At 27.8% G+C, this 19,917-nt stretch overlaps 1 protein-coding gene across 1 annotated transcript; it reads left to right on the top strand.

The window, feature by feature from the left end:
* The first annotated feature begins 13,946 nt into the window (after nt 1–13,946).
* Nucleotides 13,947–16,983, top strand: LOC114128611 (enkurin-like). The gene is made up of 4 exons (XM_027993161.2): nt 13,947–15,652; nt 16,120–16,349; nt 16,488–16,628; nt 16,711–16,983. Exons 1-4 carry the CDS (start codon nt 15,433–15,435, stop codon nt 16,882–16,884), a joined length of 765 nt encoding a protein of 254 aa, XP_027848962.1. The 5' UTR covers nt 13,947–15,432; the 3' UTR covers nt 16,885–16,983.
* Nucleotides 16,984–19,917: the final 2,934 nt, after the last annotated feature.

The following is a 19,917-nucleotide window of genomic DNA, read 5'->3' on the forward strand; positions in this document are numbered from 1 at the left end:
AAAAGTCCCGTGGTGCTTTTGACGGTGTGTGGAAATGCGTGTATACGCGCACACGCAAACTTTTCGTCGGCGCCCTCCGTCGTCGGTACACCACCGTCGGCAGCGGCGGCGGCGTGGTGAGGTGAGTATAGATAGGTGGTGGACCGGCGAGGGGGGAACGGGTGATCCATTTAACACGCTACACCCGTTTTCTCTCCGTCGTCGATTTTTAAGATTTCGAACGTATTCTCTACAGCCCCCCTAAACCGTTCCCCGACCCTCGCAGGGGTCGACTGCTATTGCCGCCTCGCACATACGAGACGCGTTTAATACTAGACGTTAGTCGTTAATTTACTTATTATCGTCCGTCGTCGTCGTCGTCGTCGTAGTGCCGTACGATAGGTACGCGAGTTTTCGGAGCTGAAAAACAATTATTACGACCAAAACAATCGATTGAATCGCGATCGAATAAGAAATTTGATGTGTACTATAATGTTTTGGTTTACCCTCCGTTTTTCGTTCAATTAAAACTGAAAATTCGATTTCCGTGTTTTCGTTCTATACTGTAATAATAATTATTACGACTGTTATAAAAATATATAATATTCATCTTATTATTATTTGATGATAATGGAACAACAATCATTAAAAGTTGATTAAATAAAACCACAGTCTTATTAATTTCAAAAGTTCCTCGATGAATTTAGTCTGTGAAAAACATAATAAATAATAGAATTTAATAATACCTAAATGATTAGTTTAAAAATCACGTATCATCTTGTGTTTATTTTATATCGAATACTTTCGTGTATTATTACACACAATTTATATCAAAATATTCTTTTTCAGTATTTTACCCATCTCTACTCTTAATTATTGTAAATTTAAACTATGCAAATATATGTTGACAGTTAATGATAATTCGTTAGATTAAACTTGGAATATTGTGTTGGTTTTATTCTTAAAAAACGAAAACATCTAACAAGATATTTATAACAATAAATTGATATCATATCATTATAACAGTATGTTAAACTTCATCGGGAAATGGAAAAAAATATATAACTACCTATATTTTTTATGCGTAATTCATATTATCGTATTTCGAAGTTATTTGATTGCATACTATGATAATTGGCTTTTTTACTGTCGTATTTTAATCACAACTTCATATTTCTTCATCGATCAATTTTATCTATCTATATGTTTTTGTATTATCTTACCTTTATTACTTTAGTGGTCATACTTGGGACGGGCGTATCTATAACAATCACTTTACAATTCTTCAAATAAGACTATGAAATTTAAAAACTCACAATTTAGAAAATAAAAAATCTTGATTGATACGTAAGTACGCGTATATCTATCACAATGAATGATTTATTTACTAATCTATAATGATTAAAATTGATAATTCACTGCATTAGAAATCGTATTTAGATTACCTACTTTAAAGCAAACATAACAAACTTATATTAACTTATATTAATCACCGATCAAGTAAAAAAAATAAATGTAGCATTTTCATATCGAGTACGGCTATAATAATAGAATTAAAGATCTTAAAGTTTTTTTTTTTTCTGAGAACATTTATAATTATATTCAACAATAACGTTAAAAGTACAGTCACCCAGTTATCTTTTTGTATTAATTTTTTAGTGATATAATGTTCGACCTATCTCAATCTAACGCGATTTCATTAAACGGTGACCAACTACAGCAGCATGCCGCACCACAAAACTATATACGAAACCGTCTGGGTTGCGGTAGGCACTTCATTATTATATCGCCGTCGGAGATCGCGTGACCTTCCCCTTGGCCACTATCCTATTTCTCGGTAGACATTATAATCCCTTCGACTCTTAAACAGATTAGTGTGTATCAATTAGCATTAAGACTTTAGAAAGAGAGAGAGAGAGAGAGAGAGAGAGAGTGTTGGAGTGAGACCGGCTATGAACGCAATGAATACTAATCGTCAACACCGTGACCGGAGAAATTATATTATGCGTTTATTTTTCTTTCTCTTTTTCCTGTGCCTCGACGATTATGTGCACAAAATATACCCTTACCTTGTATATATATATATATATATATATATATAGAGAGAGAGAATATAATTATTATATTATTGTAATACTCGCTGCCAGGCCGGAACAAACGAAATGTTTTTTTTTTCAGATTTGTTATTATTATTATGAACGGCCCTAACGGTCGTCTGCATATTATTATTATACTATAATACATCCAAGTTTTAGCGTACGTTATATTATATTCTGTAAACTATTTTTGAACGTTTAATATTATATTTACAAAGTATAATATTAATATAAAATTAATTAATTTTTACTCTAAAAAATCGGAAGTATACAAATATCCACTTAATAAAATATTCAACCACTCCAAACCAAGGTACCGACTAGATTAAATTTTTTACCAGAGACCATTTTCGAGGTTATATGTTTACTGTTGAAAAAAAACGATAACTGATGTTAGAGATAAAAAATAATATACGAAAAAATAAGTCGGTACACACATTATTTTAAACCTATCGCTCTACTTGAAATCTAATATTATTCAACTATTTTTTTTTTACTTTTTTTTCAATAATATATTATATTATCATTAATAATAAATTTTATAACTTATAATTTATTGCTCAATAGTAAGTACCTTTCTAATTGCACTAATACTAATAACACAACATATATTCTACTTGATAATAATTTATCATATTAATATTTATGTTGTAAACGTCTGTAAGACGAAAACTATATAGGTACGAGTACTGTATGCGGATATGACGCATTTATAAGTATTTTGATAATTGTTATTGTTATTATTCTTTGTGTTTGTATAAATTGAATATTCACACTTTAATAAAAAATTATTTTACACAATTAGTTAATTTGAATTCTCTAATAATTTTTAACATGATTAATAAACCGTTTTACTGCTGCAGTTTAAACACAAACCTTATGTATTGTGTATCATTTACACTTGACCCGAGACACCTGAGTCGACACCCAGTAATCAATCCTACCTGCACTCAATATTTATTCACGCACCATTAAATATGTATTGTAAGTACACAATAATGATTTTAAGAATAAATATTTTAATGCAAAAAACATTTCAGCTTAACAATAGCATATTGTACAGTAATCATATATGTATATCATATATATTATATTTACATACACCAAGTACACATATATTAGAATCAAAATGGTTTAGAAAAGCGGAATAATTTAAAACCAAGGTTAAAAAATTAAAATGGTTTTTAACATTTTTTATTTTGATAAAGTAGCTACTGTTAAAGACTTAGAAGTTACTATTTGAACTTTTAAAATGTAATTTCATTGTTATATAGAAACTTAACGAACCTACTTGCGTACTATAGTCTTTTATTTTTCACTTATAAGCGGTATTTTCTGAGTTAGTTGTAATTTGTAATGGGTCATTGGTTTTAAGTCCTAATCAACATTCTAGATGAAAAAATTATAAAAAGTAAAAACCCGATTTCTAGGTAATATGTTGGCCTATAAAACACACCAAGACAAATTGCTGTTTATTACTGAAACCGATAGCTTCCGAATTTATCATGGAACCTTTAAATTTCAAAAGGCAATCCTAATCCTATTATCGTTGATTGTATAATTTATTAAATTCTAAAATAGACTACCCGGAAATGTTGTCTCCAATCCCTTTTAATGTTCCTAATTTCACTTTATACTCATACAACACCTCTGTAATGTTCCAACGTAAAAGTTAATTTTTTATATTTTTGTGCCAGTAAACCAAATGTTAATTTTGGGAAATAAACTGAAAACATTTGATTTTTTTTGTCTTAAGTCCAGGTTAAGAAATTGTCTAAAAACAATAACCATCTATAAGCATTAATTTCCATACTTATTATTTTAAATTAATTTATATAATTGTACTTATATTTATTTATTTAATTATTTAATTAAAATTTTGTATCTTACTATTATATGCCCTGGGTCGTTTATACATTTAAATAAACTAAATTACATTGAATACACTCAGTCGGACGATTTTTAAAATTTTATAATACTTGACCCTGATAAGGTGAAATGTTATTGATTTCTTCAGCGTTCTATCTTTTGACATCAGAAATGGTTGTATTGCCAGAAGTATAGACAATAAAATAAAAATAAAATCATTGACAGATAAAGTTGGAGAAACTGAGTGGCCAATCAATGTCAGAATTCCTGGATATAACGCGGTAACTGAACAACTATTTTGATTGCTGCCATCGACACTCAGGCTGAATGTGGGATTTGCTCCGTCCTGTCGAAAACAAGAGCTTTCTACGTAAGATGTGAAAAACTTTCGTTTCAACATTCTAGTCAACTTTTAAGTTTTAGAGCCAAAAAATGTTTAACTTTTATTATATAACGTATGGTAAGTATATACTATGACCATTACAGAGTACATATTGCAGTAGGTACTATATTTATACATGAAAAATAACGAACACACAGTGACTAGGAAAATGCAACGGGCGATGTTGCAGCTATTTAGTAATTTTATGTGACCAAAAACATCATTTTTATTTACTAATATATCAATTTAGATTTACACACCTACAAAATTCTGATCTTAAAATTGTGTCACTGGATATATTATATTCGAGTTATGGTATGTTTTTATTATTATTTTTAAATTACACTATTTATTAACTATTAGATTTAATTGAAAAACAACTTAAGTAGATACTAATATACAATAAAGTGAACGAGAATTTAGATTAAAAATCATGTTAAGCTGGTTAACTTTTTTAAATAATCGTAACATTTTTTTTTTTTAATGTAATTAAAACTAGTAAAACTTTAATGACTAAATGAAAAATATTAAATAACTAAAATAATATTACAACAGTCAGCGTTCTTCCGAGACAAGACACAGGTATACACTAAGCAGTGCAGTGATATTTAAAAAAAAATTTAAATATCTTCGAAAATCATTTCCAGATTATACGATATTCCTATAACAGGAAAAGATATTCTTAAACGAGATTATCTGTTGACAAGATGTCGCTATGCGTAATTATATGGAAACTGATTGGAAATATGGCATAAAAATCAATCATCATCTGTCAACTATCGTGTGGTCTGAAAGTCTTTATATTCGCGTTACTGCACTTAGTTGTCAAGTTCAACGTTCGGCTATCTATAAAATAGGTATCGGAGACAACCCGTGAGTAAATTTTAAGCACTATCGTCCATCTATACTCTTATTACAAAACATTAATCTAGTTTAATCGTTAAAAAATTGGTATTGCAAAATTTTTTAAATAATATGACATTTATTTTATACTGTTAAATTAGGCATTGATAAATACATCAACACTTTGGCCATAATTCAGACGCATTATGTTATAATATTGTATTATATTATATTATAATAATAATGCTCAAAATAAACATATTTATATATTAATCAGATTTATAAATGTTTCACAACTTTACCAAATACTGAAAAAAAATTTAAAAATAACAATTTGATAGATCATGATAAATTCTGTAATTATAAATAAGCTTTAATTTATTTAAATGATCTTAATAAATAATTAAGTAAAATATAACATATTATAAATATTGTGAATTCAATAGCTCCCTCGTTGTGGTTGTAATATTAAATCATATTATTGCTATCTGGTACAATAATAATTGTTATCACTACCTCTATAAATTTATATGATATAATGAAGTTATTAAAATATTAAATGTAGACTCTCTAGAAATAATATACATTTAACCTAAGTATAAGTTTAAAAAAACTTCTATTAAACGCCATTACGACAATGCCACCTGACCCCCTTTGAATCTGAGTCTGTACAAAAATAATAATTATTATATGGCTTAAACTTATGCTCGGATAAAAGTCTGAATACAGGTATACGCATAATTTTTTTTTTTTGCACCTCAGCTTTCCTTTCAACATAATTTAGATAATATGATTTTAAAAAAACTTTTACAATTTCTTATATTTATTATTTATCTATTAAAACGGAAAACATTAGGTACTGTGTCACATTATTTAAATAACGTTTTTATAACAAATACTCGTCATTTATTTATTATGTACCTACTCGTATTATTTTGCAAAAATTTTAAGATTAAAAGACTTAAAAAATATCATATATTACGGTACCACAAAATAATTTAACATGAACCTAATTCTTAATAAATTGCGATACCTATACAAATATTAGGATATTATAATAATATTAATTAATATTATCATTGATTGTAAATACTAGCGTATATTATTAAGTATTTATTTTAGAAATTTAATCTGTCATAATATTAAGAAATACAAAATATTGCGATATGCCTAGGTTACGTTATCATATGCAAAATACTTTGGGTTATTATTTTTCGTAAAATGTCTTTAAAGTTCCCTTTGAGTCCTTTATCACCGTTAGTTTATATACTGTATTTACTATTCACTATTTACATTACCTGCACACCGGCGATGTTTTTGTTTCTTTTTCTTAATAAAATATATCATATTATTAATGTTTATAATTGCATTGTATAGCAACGGTCGTCGTCAGTTTCTAAGGACGAACGGTAGTAGAGGGTGTTTTTATTCTCGAACAATTTTGTAATTTACGGCCATTGTGATGCGTTATGTTGTATATTGTATAATAATATATAACCATTTATACTTTTTGAAAATTAAACCAAACGTTGCAAGACTCCGCCTAATGAGTGGTGTGACCACATGGGCTTTTGGGCAATGTATCATTTCTGTCAGTAAAATGTCCACCATGGTATAGGCGGAAGTTTAATTAGTTTTAAAAGTAAATTGTTGTAAACAAACTCGAAGTATACTTTAAACGAGCTAAAAACCTTGTTGTTGTATTAGTACGCTTGTTCATTATATACCTAAGTATCATATATGCTATTTTCTGAAAGGCGAAATCTGTCTTGATCGATATTAATTTGTGAGTGAATTGATTTTTGCAAATATTTTTAAAGTCAAATTTCTTATTTAAAATGTACATAGCGGATTACCTATGTTTGAAATTGAATTTAAAGGAGAAACGAGTCATTTTTATTTCATGAGAATGTGTAAATGTATTACATGGCTTTTTTTTTATAGATATACAGTAGACGCCACTAATAAGACTCAGAGATATAAGATTCAGTCGCTTGTTAGACTCAAAATCGTCTGAAACGGTTCAAAAGTAACTAAATACATTAAAAAAAATTGGTTTTAAGAATAAAAATTTCGTAAGGCAAAATAAAAAACAAAGACATTTTTGATAAAATTTAAAAATAAATAAGTTTTGAAAAGTTAGTTTTGTTATAATAGTTTCAATTCATGGTATTTTAATACACAATATGAATATGAGCATTGAGCATTATAATAGTATATCCGAAAAAGTTAAAAATAATTTAAAAAAAAAAAACAAACACAAATCACAATTTATTTTAACACTTTTTTAATAAATATTATAGATTGTATATATGCAACATTAAAATATTAAAAAGGTATTATTTGATTTAATTTCATAATACCTAAGTAAAAATAATAATAAAAGTTTAAAATGATGCAAGTTTGTATATTTATTTAATAATGTATAATAGTAAAAGCAAAATAGCAAAATAAAGTTAATAATTATTATTAATTAAAATTGTTGTCATTTGATTATAAGACTCACTTTGGGTTGATCCTAAACTGAATCTTATAATCGGCGTCCATATTATAATATATATCATAATATAAGTGTATTATAAGACATAAGTAAATCGTAATATTCGTCTTATTACATTATGAGGTGAAACCATTTTCGTTCAAAATTGACCTTTTTGTTTGGCTCAGATACACGTTTCACCCAAAAACATTTATCAATTTAAAATTAAGTTGGCATTGCTTTTTAAATGACATTAATATCTAATAAAACATTATTTTAAAATGTGTACTTACCACAAGTTATTATTTATGTACCTATAAATAATATTAAATATGATATTAAATACATTTAAAAAGTTCTTATTAAATATGCTTTAATAATACTTACATAACAGAAATTATTATTTTTACTAAATTATTTTTAGAAAATAATCACTAAATAAAAACTTATATTGTTTTAAATATTAAAAATTGATTCATATGAACTCATCGGAAGTATCTAAACGGGTTAACTATTAGTTTATCAGATCTACGAGTATATAAAAGTATACATTTTTCATTATGGTTTTATTTTTCCTTTGTTTTTTCGTAAATTTAAATTTTTTTTTTACGTGTGTTACTATTTTTCATTGATTTAATAATGCTCGCTTGAATTATGTACTTAAAATTTAGGATTAAAATGCTGTAATCAATTGTTTACTAAATATTAGCAATATTTAACTAATCTTTCTTCGGCTGTATGGACAATACATCTTCAATGAAAAAGTCAGGTACTTAAGTGGGTTTTAAAAATAATAAACCAAAGGTATGTTGAAATCATTAAAAAATATTTGAATTATTTTTGTGTTCTGTTGCTTAACCAAATATAATATTTTAAGTTTTAACTAATTTAATTTTCCTACACCGAACCTGTATCGAGTACAAATAAAATAAAATTATATACCTACAATAAATGCCTAACTTTATATAACTGTTAAATTAATTGATTTTATAATAAACGTGATTTACATTTTTGTGTAAAAACTTAGCATATTTATTTGCTTTAAACAGTACTATATTCATATTACCTATATGTTTCGTATTTTTTGTCTGAAAATAAAATACATTTTTATACTAATACCTATTAAAGCATATAATGACTATTTTTATAACAATGTTTACAAAATATTACCTTAAAAAACCAAGCAAAAGGTTCAAATGTGTTATTCATATAAATTGTTATACGACATAACTAACATAAATATTATGTAACATTTAGTTTTACAATTGTTGTATTTTTAATTACATCATCTACCAATACAAATTATTCGCTCTTTGTAGTATAAGTGGTTTTTCTTTTGTATTTAAAGCCATATATTCTTTAGTGATGATAATCGAATAAAAGGAAAAACTTTACGTTTATTCCAATAAATTGTCTTCTTACGTTAAACCATTAGTAAATTTAATGTTTTCTGATAAATCTTTAAAATTATATATATATTTTTTTTGACTGTAAGTAGAGATTTTCAGGAACTTTTAGTTTATATGACGTACTTACAATTTGATAATTTATTTTTGATTCACTATAGGTACGAATTATCATATACGTTGAAACTGGTCACGTTTTAAATTGTTTTCTTCGCTCGTTTTATTTTAAAATTAAACGTAGAAAGGTATATAACATGTGACTGAACATGTACAAGTTGCATATACCACCAAAGAATTTTATTAACTATAACGAAATCGTATTTAAATTGATTAAAAGCTACCATGTATTTATCTCGCTTACTTTTATATAAACTTAGCCGTCATAGTATAAATTGATTATTAACAATAAAATGTTTTCAATGTAAAACTACAACAGCACTAAACTCAAAACTGTTATAACTCAATTTTTAGCTCCTATTGAAAAGTAATATACTTAACTGCGTTATAGTAAAGTGGTAACCTCTTGATAATAGTCAGCTAACGGGGTATCGTCAAATTAATTTGATAACAAAATAAATATATTTTCCGACGATAATGAGTTTAAAATAATTACCGTGTTTTACCTTTTCGTGGCGTTCTTCTCTGGATAACATTAATGAAACTCAAATACTATTTAAAAACCATTTCCAATTTAATTTTAAAATTACTAAAATATCTTTGGGCGAAACAAGTCACTCCCACACCGTGATGCTATTTGTACATTATACAAACGCCATGAAATCGTTTTGAATCCCGTTAGTGAGAAAAAACACATACACGAGCATATGTCATGTATAAAATAATAATTGCTGTATATATGAAAAGGGTTCCCATAAGTCAAAGAACACGGATAACAAATACTACGCCCACTATGCATATATTATATACTATACTGTATGGCGTACTTAGTAAGTCACGATTGTGTACAGTTAAGTACCTAGTTTTTGCTCAATGCTGTATTTTGTTTTTTTTAGTTTGCAAAATGAAAAGCTGTGAAGATTAACGATTTTCCTTGTCCTAAAAATTGTCGATAACAGACAAACAAAAATATATATAAGCATACAAGAAACCGTATCTCATATACATATATAACTTCAAAAGTACCTACTTACTACAAAAAATTACCTACGCGGCGCTATAACTACTGATAAAAAATATCTAAACATAAATAATACTGTGTTCGATTATCTTTAAACTTTTGTAGTGTTATTTTCCATTTAAAATTTAAAAAAATACAAAACAAAATATTTTTAATTTATTATTTTGTCATTATACTAGCAAATATATATATGTGCCAAGTTGATAGGTTCATATCGATATTAATATTATTAAATTTTAAATGACACGTGTGTACTTAAGCCTTCCTCGAGGAACCTCAAAGAATATTATATCCGATAAGTTTGAGAAGATATTATTTATCTTAACAAATTGCTTTCTGTACGATGTGTAAGTGCTACAGCCAAAAAAAAAAAAGATAATTGCTGATATCTAAAACTAAAATATGCTTAGGTATAAGAAAATCAATGGTATTTCGTACCTGTAAAAATTACATAAATTTAACCTTTGTATTTTAATTTAAAATGTAGGTATATTTGTCCCCACCGGCTACAACTTACATAATTTACAACAAAGAGATATGAGTGTGTTTTGGAAAAGAGAGAAAATATCGCATCAGACTTTATTATTTTAGACCGTTTTGCAGGTTTCCAATAGAATTATTTAAGACGGCTTAATATATCATACTGTGCAACGCTCTTCTGTCCTGCTACAATGATGTTTTAAAGACCATTCCGTGCCTAAACACGCTACTACGCGGAAAAGATCAGTATAAAAACCGACGAAAAACGGAATAAAAATACGTTGTGTGACACTGTGCATGTTGATAAAAAAAAAAAAAAAAAAACAGAATACTTGCACGTATATAAGTATATGTTATACGTACCTACAAAGATACATATAAGCTCAAAGTGGAGTATGTGTGACTCGAGTTTGGGAGGGGAAGATTTCGCAGTGTTCAAAATGTATATATTATGAATACAGGATAAGTATATGGCTGATAATTTTTTCATAAGGAGGGGTGCGTATAAGTGCTGGTAGCGGGGATAACGGGGTTACTGTTACACCTCGCACGCACATGCGTTTGCTTACGGAGTGCTTATGGTGAGGAGATGAGTTGGGGAAAGTAAGTAGATATATACCCTTGAATGCGTGATTCTCGTGTTAGATAATAATAATATCCTTAATAATCTTTGACCAACTACGGCGGTGGCAGACGTTAGAACGCACGCCAGACTACCGCGTGGGTGTGCAAAAGTAGTATAATATATATTATATTATATACTTGGTGTGCGTGTGTGCGTTTTTCACGTTAACCAAACTTATTAGAGCTTTAGCGGCAGTTGCAAATCACAATCACAATCGTCATCGTCGCAAGTGCAGCCGATCGTTATTCGAGTTGTGCGTCACGCTTATAATACGACTGCAATGGCGAATTACACGTAATATTATAGGTAGGTCGCCGTAGCTAGGTACATATATATAATGTAACGCACTTAAAACACTACAAGAATAATTATTATACTTTTGTTATTTTTTATTGTTTTTTTTTTTTTTTTTATGTTGGTTGATATTGTCGTTGTCGACGTAGTTTGTACGTGTACTGGTGATGTACATTTTTGATAGGTACCAGATAAATCACAGAGCAAAGCCACGTCTCTAAAATGAATTCCCTCAAATCCAATAGTTTTTTTCATCTATAAATGGGTTTCGTGCATTCGTATTATTCAAATAGACAAAAATAATATTATTGACTATGAACAACAAATAATTTATTGAGCAAAATGTAATTGTTAAAATAAATTCAAACCATCACAACACACGTAAATGACGAATTAAATACCGCTAAGTGCATTCGCACGCCTCTACTAAACATGGTTGATAAAACGCGAGTAACTACGCGGGGTATTTTATAAAGATCAATAAAATAACTTTTAAACTATAAGGCCGCAACATTTACTTGGGTTCAAAACCGCCGATCTACATTCGTAAGTGAATGTTCGAAACTGTGTTATTCGATCGACAACACCCAACACGTAGCGCACACACCGTTTGGTGCATAATAATAGGTACATTTGTGAGTCGCGTTTAGTTTCGTAGATGGAAAAATACCTAAAAGGCTGCACATGTTTATCGTATAAATACAGGAGTACTTATTATTGATTCACGATTCGGAATTCGTATTTGTTCAATGCTACAATTAGATAACTTTTATTGATAAAAATTTGATTTGAAGAAAAAAATGTATTTAAAAAGTTTAACAAACACAGTAATTATTATTGAGTTAGATTACAGTCTGGTAAATATAATAGGTATATCAAAATACTTAATAAAATAAAATAGTATGTCTATTATTTTTCGTAATGTATTAAACAATAGAAATTGATAATTTTATATTTTATTGGTAAACAAAAATGTGTGTGTTTATGCAGCAGTTAAATCTATTGGACATATTTTATGTTGATAGTTAAGACATACAGGCAAATATAATGAAAAATAATATATAAAAATTGGGCACACGTACTATAGGTACCTACGCAAATAATCCAAATCGACTTCAATATTGTATATTCTAGTGTTACACGTTGGAAAACATGATAGAAGTTAAGGTTTTTTTTCCAAACAATTTATTTTAGAACTTTGAAAAATTTTTAATGAGCTGGTCGATTTATATGTACAAATACAAATTATCAATTTAAGGATACTAAAAAAAAATGTCAAGTTGCTTAAAACTCTAATACTAAAAAAAAAAAAATAGAACTCCCAGGATAATACTCATGACCATTATTTCCACACAGCATTAGTAGGTTAATAATAATTTGATTTATATTCACTTTTTAAATTTCAAAATTTTTATAAACAATATTATAACTTTTAATATTAATATATTATATTTGTTTTATTAAAAGCAAAATATCTTAATATTTTAAATGTATTTTATGTTTTATTTTTGTACATAATTTTGTACATAATTATTGTTCAATTTATTATACGTTTTCAAACAGACCGTTTTTCTCCTCCTCACTTTTCCCAAGTCTTATGTTTTTTTTTAAATTTTTTTTATGAAAAGACGGTACACATACTTGATTCTATAACCTGTCCACGCGTAAACGATCACAACGAATTACCGTGATGATATTATGTCGGGTGATTTTCTAGTACCCAAATAACATATATATATATAATAATATAATATAATACGCGGTGAAATACGAATTCGGGTGCAAAACACTCGAGCTTTCCGAACAGATAACGCGTATATAGCGTTTCCCGACCGACCGCTGTGGCGTTGAGGTGGGTGGCAAGTGCGGCGGAGGAGAATCACGCGCCCGAGTGTGAATGCGGAAAACCCGATTTATATTTTGTTTTTTTTTCTCCCCGTTCCGTATATACGTATACATATAATATATATATATAAGTACGCTTTTCTCGCGTATATACATGTGCGGTATAGATTATACGCGCATATATATATATATATATGTAGGTAAGTACCTACATACGTATATGTACCAAACTATGTATAAGCGTGTAGGTATACCTACAACAGTCCGACGATAGAAAAAATAAATAAATACATTTACACGAGAATCGAATGTATTGAATATATACACGTATGTGTGTGCATCGGGAAAAGCAATCCGTCGATATGTTTGCTCCGGCGTACGATGGATTGAGGGGAGGATCTGTGGGGCGATAGAATTCGAGATAACTATACACGCGCGCTTACAAACACATATACGTTACCACATGTCTATACATATATATATATATATTATTGTAAGCACACTACGTTATCTTTTATTTATATATAAATTGTATTTCGTATGTATATACATACATATAATTTTAAGGAAACGCGATATACGCGGACCAAGCCTCGCTCTTTCGCGACTTGCGAGTTACAAGTTACAGCCGCACGTTTTTCTCGCGTACTTATCTATTACGCACTGCGTATATATAAATGAATTATTGGTGTATGTATATGTTTTACAAGCGCAAACGTCATATATAGGTACGTAGACAATATTATTATTCGTGTGCAACGCTGTGTACGGATGAGTTAGGGTGGTGCACATCGAACGCAAAAAACCACAGTAAACGTTACGACATATTATATAATAACGAAGTCGAATAAACTAACAAATCTTTTTTTTTTCAATACACAACAGACACGTTTTTTACTTATAGAAGTTAACAATTAATTTTTCGCGTTCATAAAATCAATAAACATAGGTATGGACGACTATTTGTTGTATGATAACGAAACAAATATTGAAGTTTAAACAAAATTACGATGACAATTATTATTAATCATTAGGTATATAAAGCCTACAAATACAAATATACTATACATGCAAATGTGGCATAGCTTTGCGAAACAAATAATAAGATGTGATATTTAAAGGAAACCCCCAAAATATAGTTCTGATAAAAAGTTACTCACTCTATGGATACATACCATGAAATAAAATATTAAATCGAGGCACAGTTTCATTCATTGCATTACCTATAGGAACTTTATCAAAACCTTATAAACATACATACAGTTCTACAGTTATATGTAAAGAATGATTCTGAAAACCGACATAAATAAAGGCATCAGAAAACTTACTTTCTAAAACTCTAGAAGTAACCTAAAAGATGACTTTAAACTTCGAAAAACATTAAACCATTTGAGGGTATAAGTAGTTAGAACCAAAAAAAAACCCTTATGTGTTGGAAGATAGGATAGAGTAGATGATAGACCATCAATTGCTAATGCGGAGACAACATCAAAACGACCTATATATTTTATAAGATATATAAGACGTATAAATTCCAAGAGGAGTGGACTCTTCAGAGAACCTAATGATCAGGCCATTCAACTTATCACTCATCACTCATTAGTTTTTGAAAAATCAAACAAAAATTAACTGGCTGATACGAAAAATATGAGCAATTATAAATTCATATATTATAACGAACAAAAACAATCACCATATTTGTCTTGAGCAATATTATACATGTTTCCATTAAGTTGATATAAAATTTAAACTATAGAAAAATAATTCATAAAAATAAAAAATTCCACTCTCGTTAATAAAGCTCTACATTAGCTGTATTTTAATTATTATCACTCTGTGAAACACTTTGAAAAAAAGCATTGCCATGGGTGATAGCTTATATATTTCAATAATATTATTATTCGTTGTTTATTTTATAACAATTCGTATCAGAACACAATCCTTGAATATTTTAAATCTATAAAATATTAGATAAGTATTTAAACGAAGGTTAAAAATGAGCAAGGATCAGGAAAATATTAGGTATTTGATTCAAATACCAAAACCACCAGAGATCAAACCTCCAATGCACCGTTCAGTTTTCAACAAATCGATTAAAAGGGATTACAGGTCAAATAGGAGCTGTCACCAAACAATGGGTTATGCTGAAGTCAACCTCAATCATCCGTCGAAGTTTTTAAAAAAACACACCAGAATAGTGAAGAGACCATTTGTCGGTAAGATTAAAAAATAATAATAATTTCTCTTAACTTAATTTATGCCTTAAAAATGACCGAGTTTTACACTTAAATAATTAAAAATTATTCCCATTTAAGACTTTAAGATATAGATATATTTTGAAAAAATTGATTAGCTCAAAGTATATAAATTACAGTACTCGTATTATACTTTATATCAATTATTTGGAAAATTGAAATATTCAAAATATTATCCCGAAGACCACAAATGTACAATAAAAAAATAATAATAAGTAATAAAACAAAATTTCGAGTATTTAAAATTAAAATTTAGGTATCTTAAATCAAATTTCTTTGTCATTGCTTATTTAACATAATTTATAATATAAAATTCATGAAGCCTCATAAATCCTAGTAATAAAATATCATAACTTTGTCAAAATTATAATATAATAATTATAATATTTATTACTTCTTTTTTTTTATTTACTTATCCCTTTTTTAAGATACTTTAAAACCGGAACCACCAAATAAACAATGTATTCGAAGATGTAGCCGTTCACCTAAAGTTAAGGGGAAAATCAATAAAGTCGAGAGAAATTTCCTACATGAAAACATTGCTGACGTGATAAGAAAGGTGCCACCATTGCCAAAGCATCGGGTACAAGACAGTCGGAATGGACACGTAATGGTTCTAGATGAGGCCGGTCTAGAACCCACGTACGTATCCAAGAAGGTACGACTCAATATATTTATTCGTAAATAAAATGTATACAAGTTACTTTGATGATGGTATTAACAAATTATTGATCTTAGCTCGATGATAATATTAAAATAATATTATTTAAATATGATGATTGTATTGTGTTTAAAGAATTTTGGCAAAACACCTTCATACATTAAGAAAATACTTAAGGACAAAGAAATGGAAAAAGTAGCTGAGGTCGAACGTGTAAAGGCAGTCAAGCCACCATTGCGCTATTTGCCTGAAGAAGAGCGTATGGAATTATTAAAAGTAAGTGTGTCCAATTATTTGATCTTTGTCTATCATTTTTCATTTTTCATTTTTTTTTTTGCTGATAATAACTTTTTTACAGGGAATGAAGGCCAACTGGGGTGAATTGTATACAGAATTTTTATTATTACCTATGGTCACCGACTCAGTGCCAAAAATTAACCGAAAAGCCCGGCTTGAAAATCAACTAAATAATTTAGAAAAGGATATCAACTTATTGGAAAGGTACCCGTCCTTGTACGTATGTGATAACTAGAGTCTTAATATTATGTCATATGACATTTATTTGCTTGACGTATTTTACGAAATATTTTATGCGTGTGCAAAAAAAAAAAAATAAAAATTTTTTTAAAAATATAGTTTTAATATCTATTTAGCCAATAGCGGGAAAATATTTTTTTTTAATAACTGCCGTGTCCAGGTCACTCGTTTTATTTGGCCAATATTTGTAAAAGTTATATTTTTGATAGCATATATAGGTATTGTATCTATGCATACATTGCTGCCCTACTGATGAAAATATCTGCAGGCGATGGCCTTGCTTGTATTACAGGTATGTATCATATTCTAACCGTATTGTTTTTTATTAAGGCATATTCGATACTTTTTGTGTTCACAAAACATAAGGCAAGTTCGTTATACGATTTTAAAGACTTAAAATCGCGCATTTTTACTTAAAAAATATGATAGACCGCACACTTTATCATTATTGTGACGAACATATTAAGGACCTACACCGCCGCCACAGCACACTTGAATCATTCGGATGGACATAAATTACCCAAATCGATGAATAATTTATATAATATAGTACCTATCTACATTATATTATATTATTATACGCGGATATTATACACGTGTATAATTTAGTCGTAAATAATTTCTCCAACCCCTTCCCATCGTTGAGTGTAATCGACTGGACAGCGATTTTAATCCCGTAGGATTTTGTTGTTGTTTATATTTTTTGTTTTTCTGCCGTGTTCCGATTTTATACATTACACAAAGTACACACTCGAGTGAAGGACCCCCAAAATTTCAATTGATATTTTTAAAACTGTTCGATATTTTATTATATTTTAATACTACCAAATGGGCGGAGTTCCAAAAATGAATGGCTTTAGATCAGTAACATTAGCAAATATAATAATATAGATAATTTTCACGAGAAATTAGTAAGAAATTACCAACATTCTAATAGAATATACATTTAACTATAATTAATATTCCATATATTATACCTATAGTACCTAACAATATAAATTGAAATGGATTCTTTTACCAAATCCTATTGTAATATTTATTATTATTTAAAAAATATTTTTTATTTACTACATTCGTATATAACAATGTATAATCGTGGTTAAAATAATAAACTCTCTCGAATAAATATACCTATCAAAATTAACAAGATTTGTTTAGTATGCATGTGATTGATTTTTAACATACAGTAAGTATTATTATATTAAATAAATATATCGAATGAGGAATTTACTACGACTCGATATTTATTTTAATCTTCGTGAAACGAATTATGTGAAAATGTTTGTATACTCGTATTATCATTTATCATCATACATTTTTTTTTTTTAAATAAGTTATTTTAATTTTTAATACAATATAATTTTTAAAAAAAAGTTATATTTTTTCATCAAATTTAAATTTCTTAAATTTTTTTTAATTTGAACCATAAGTTGAAATCGATTTGTATTTTTTGTATTTGTGTCAAGCTTGGTAGCGTTTTTTTCTTTTAAGATACCTTTCAGTGGTCAAAGTTCATTAAATTGAAAATGTTCGATCATTATCATTATTATTATGTTATCTTGTACCTGGTTAGTTAAATTTTTTAGTGTATATCAATTAATGTTTGCTTGAAATATATACTTAAATGTATTAAAAATTAATTTAGAATAGCTAAAAAGACCTTATTTTCGTTTTGTCAAACGATCAATCTAATTTCACAATGAAAATTTTTCAAATTATTTAAACTCATCTTCTTATTTAGATTCTACTTATAATTTCCAACACATATTTTGGTTTTGCACTTATCAAAATCTTAAGCTCCAAACTAAACAGATTTATAAATAATTTACAATTACTATAATGTTTCTTTGAATACAGAATTGAGCAAAGTTATCCAAAATAAAACATATTATCATGACGTTTAAATCATGATTTTTTGTTTAGTAAATAAATCACTATAAAACGACAAAAATCTGTTCTTCAAAGGTGTATTTTCAATATTCTGAATTTTTTTGTCCTCTATATATTATTATGATGACAGTCCGGACCAGAATAAGAAGTGTTACAAGTGTGGTAGAGTGACTTTACAGTAGACCGTAATAAATTTCAATCTCTCTTCCGGCAGAACCATGTTCGTGCCGCATTAATACACCATTAATATAACTAGGTATATGTTTGCACGAATGTTAATTTTCCTATATCGTCCTTTTTTTGTTATAGATTTGATATTTTAGAGTCTTGATTTTAGAACGGATTGCAAGGAAACTGTAATCGATAATACGTTTTTATTTTTTCTCGTAGTTGTCTGTTCACGTTGGTGTAAGTAGAATGAAAATAATGTTTTAAAATTATTACAACAAGTGCAAGTTAGATAATAAGGTGCATTGTTTTCGTAGTCATTTTGAAAAAAAAAGTTAAAAATAAAAATATTTTCAGGCCAAATAAAATTAATATTTTTTAATAAGTCAAAAGCAAAATATTTTCATATTTTTTACATTTGAGTAAAAATACAGTACTGTTAAATGTGTTAATTTTTTCATAGAAAATAATGATAACATCGTATGTAATATAATGTTATATTATTTACGATGAAATACCTTTACCATTCATATAGTGATATATACAATGATAGTCTGCTATAGATACTACTTACTACTTTATTTTAAACTTTTAAAATAAAAATAGTTAATACAATTTTGTGTATTTTATATTAAAATAAAATATATATTTTTTTTTAATACATTAAAATACACTGTTTTTCACAAAAAAAAAAGAAGTACATGCTAAACAGATGTGCACATTGTTTTTTCGTTAAATTTGCGCATCTATAACAAATTTTGAGCTTTTAGATTTAATATTAGCTAGAGAGAATTTATTTACTATCGAATTTGAAAATAAAAATATTTTCTATATTTCTACGATTAAATACACCTGCAGCCAAAAATAAAATAAACGTTGATCGGACTATGTTTAAAAGTAAACACTATTAGATAGTGGATACCCAAACAGTTTATTTCATTTAAATCAAAATTTTCGATTCCTCGAACAG

This window comes from Aphis gossypii, chromosome X, assembly GCF_020184175.1.
Source record: "Aphis gossypii isolate Hap1 chromosome X, ASM2018417v2, whole genome shotgun sequence".
Classification (NCBI taxonomy): Eukaryota; Metazoa; Arthropoda; class Insecta; order Hemiptera; family Aphididae; genus Aphis; species Aphis gossypii.

Excerpts from the sequence above, each read along its gene's own strand:
- LOC114128611 (XM_027993161.2), top strand. The coding sequence starts at position 15,433 with ATGAGCAAGGATCAGGAAAATATTAGGTATTTGATTCAAATACCAAAA. Across the intron at positions 15,653-16,119 it reads AGTGAAGAGACCATTTGTCG|ATACTTTAAAACCGGAACCA; the intron begins GTAAGATTAAAA and ends CCCTTTTTTAAG. Across the intron at positions 16,629-16,710 it reads AGCGTATGGAATTATTAAAA|GGAATGAAGGCCAACTGGGG; the intron begins GTAAGTGTGTCC and ends ACTTTTTTACAG.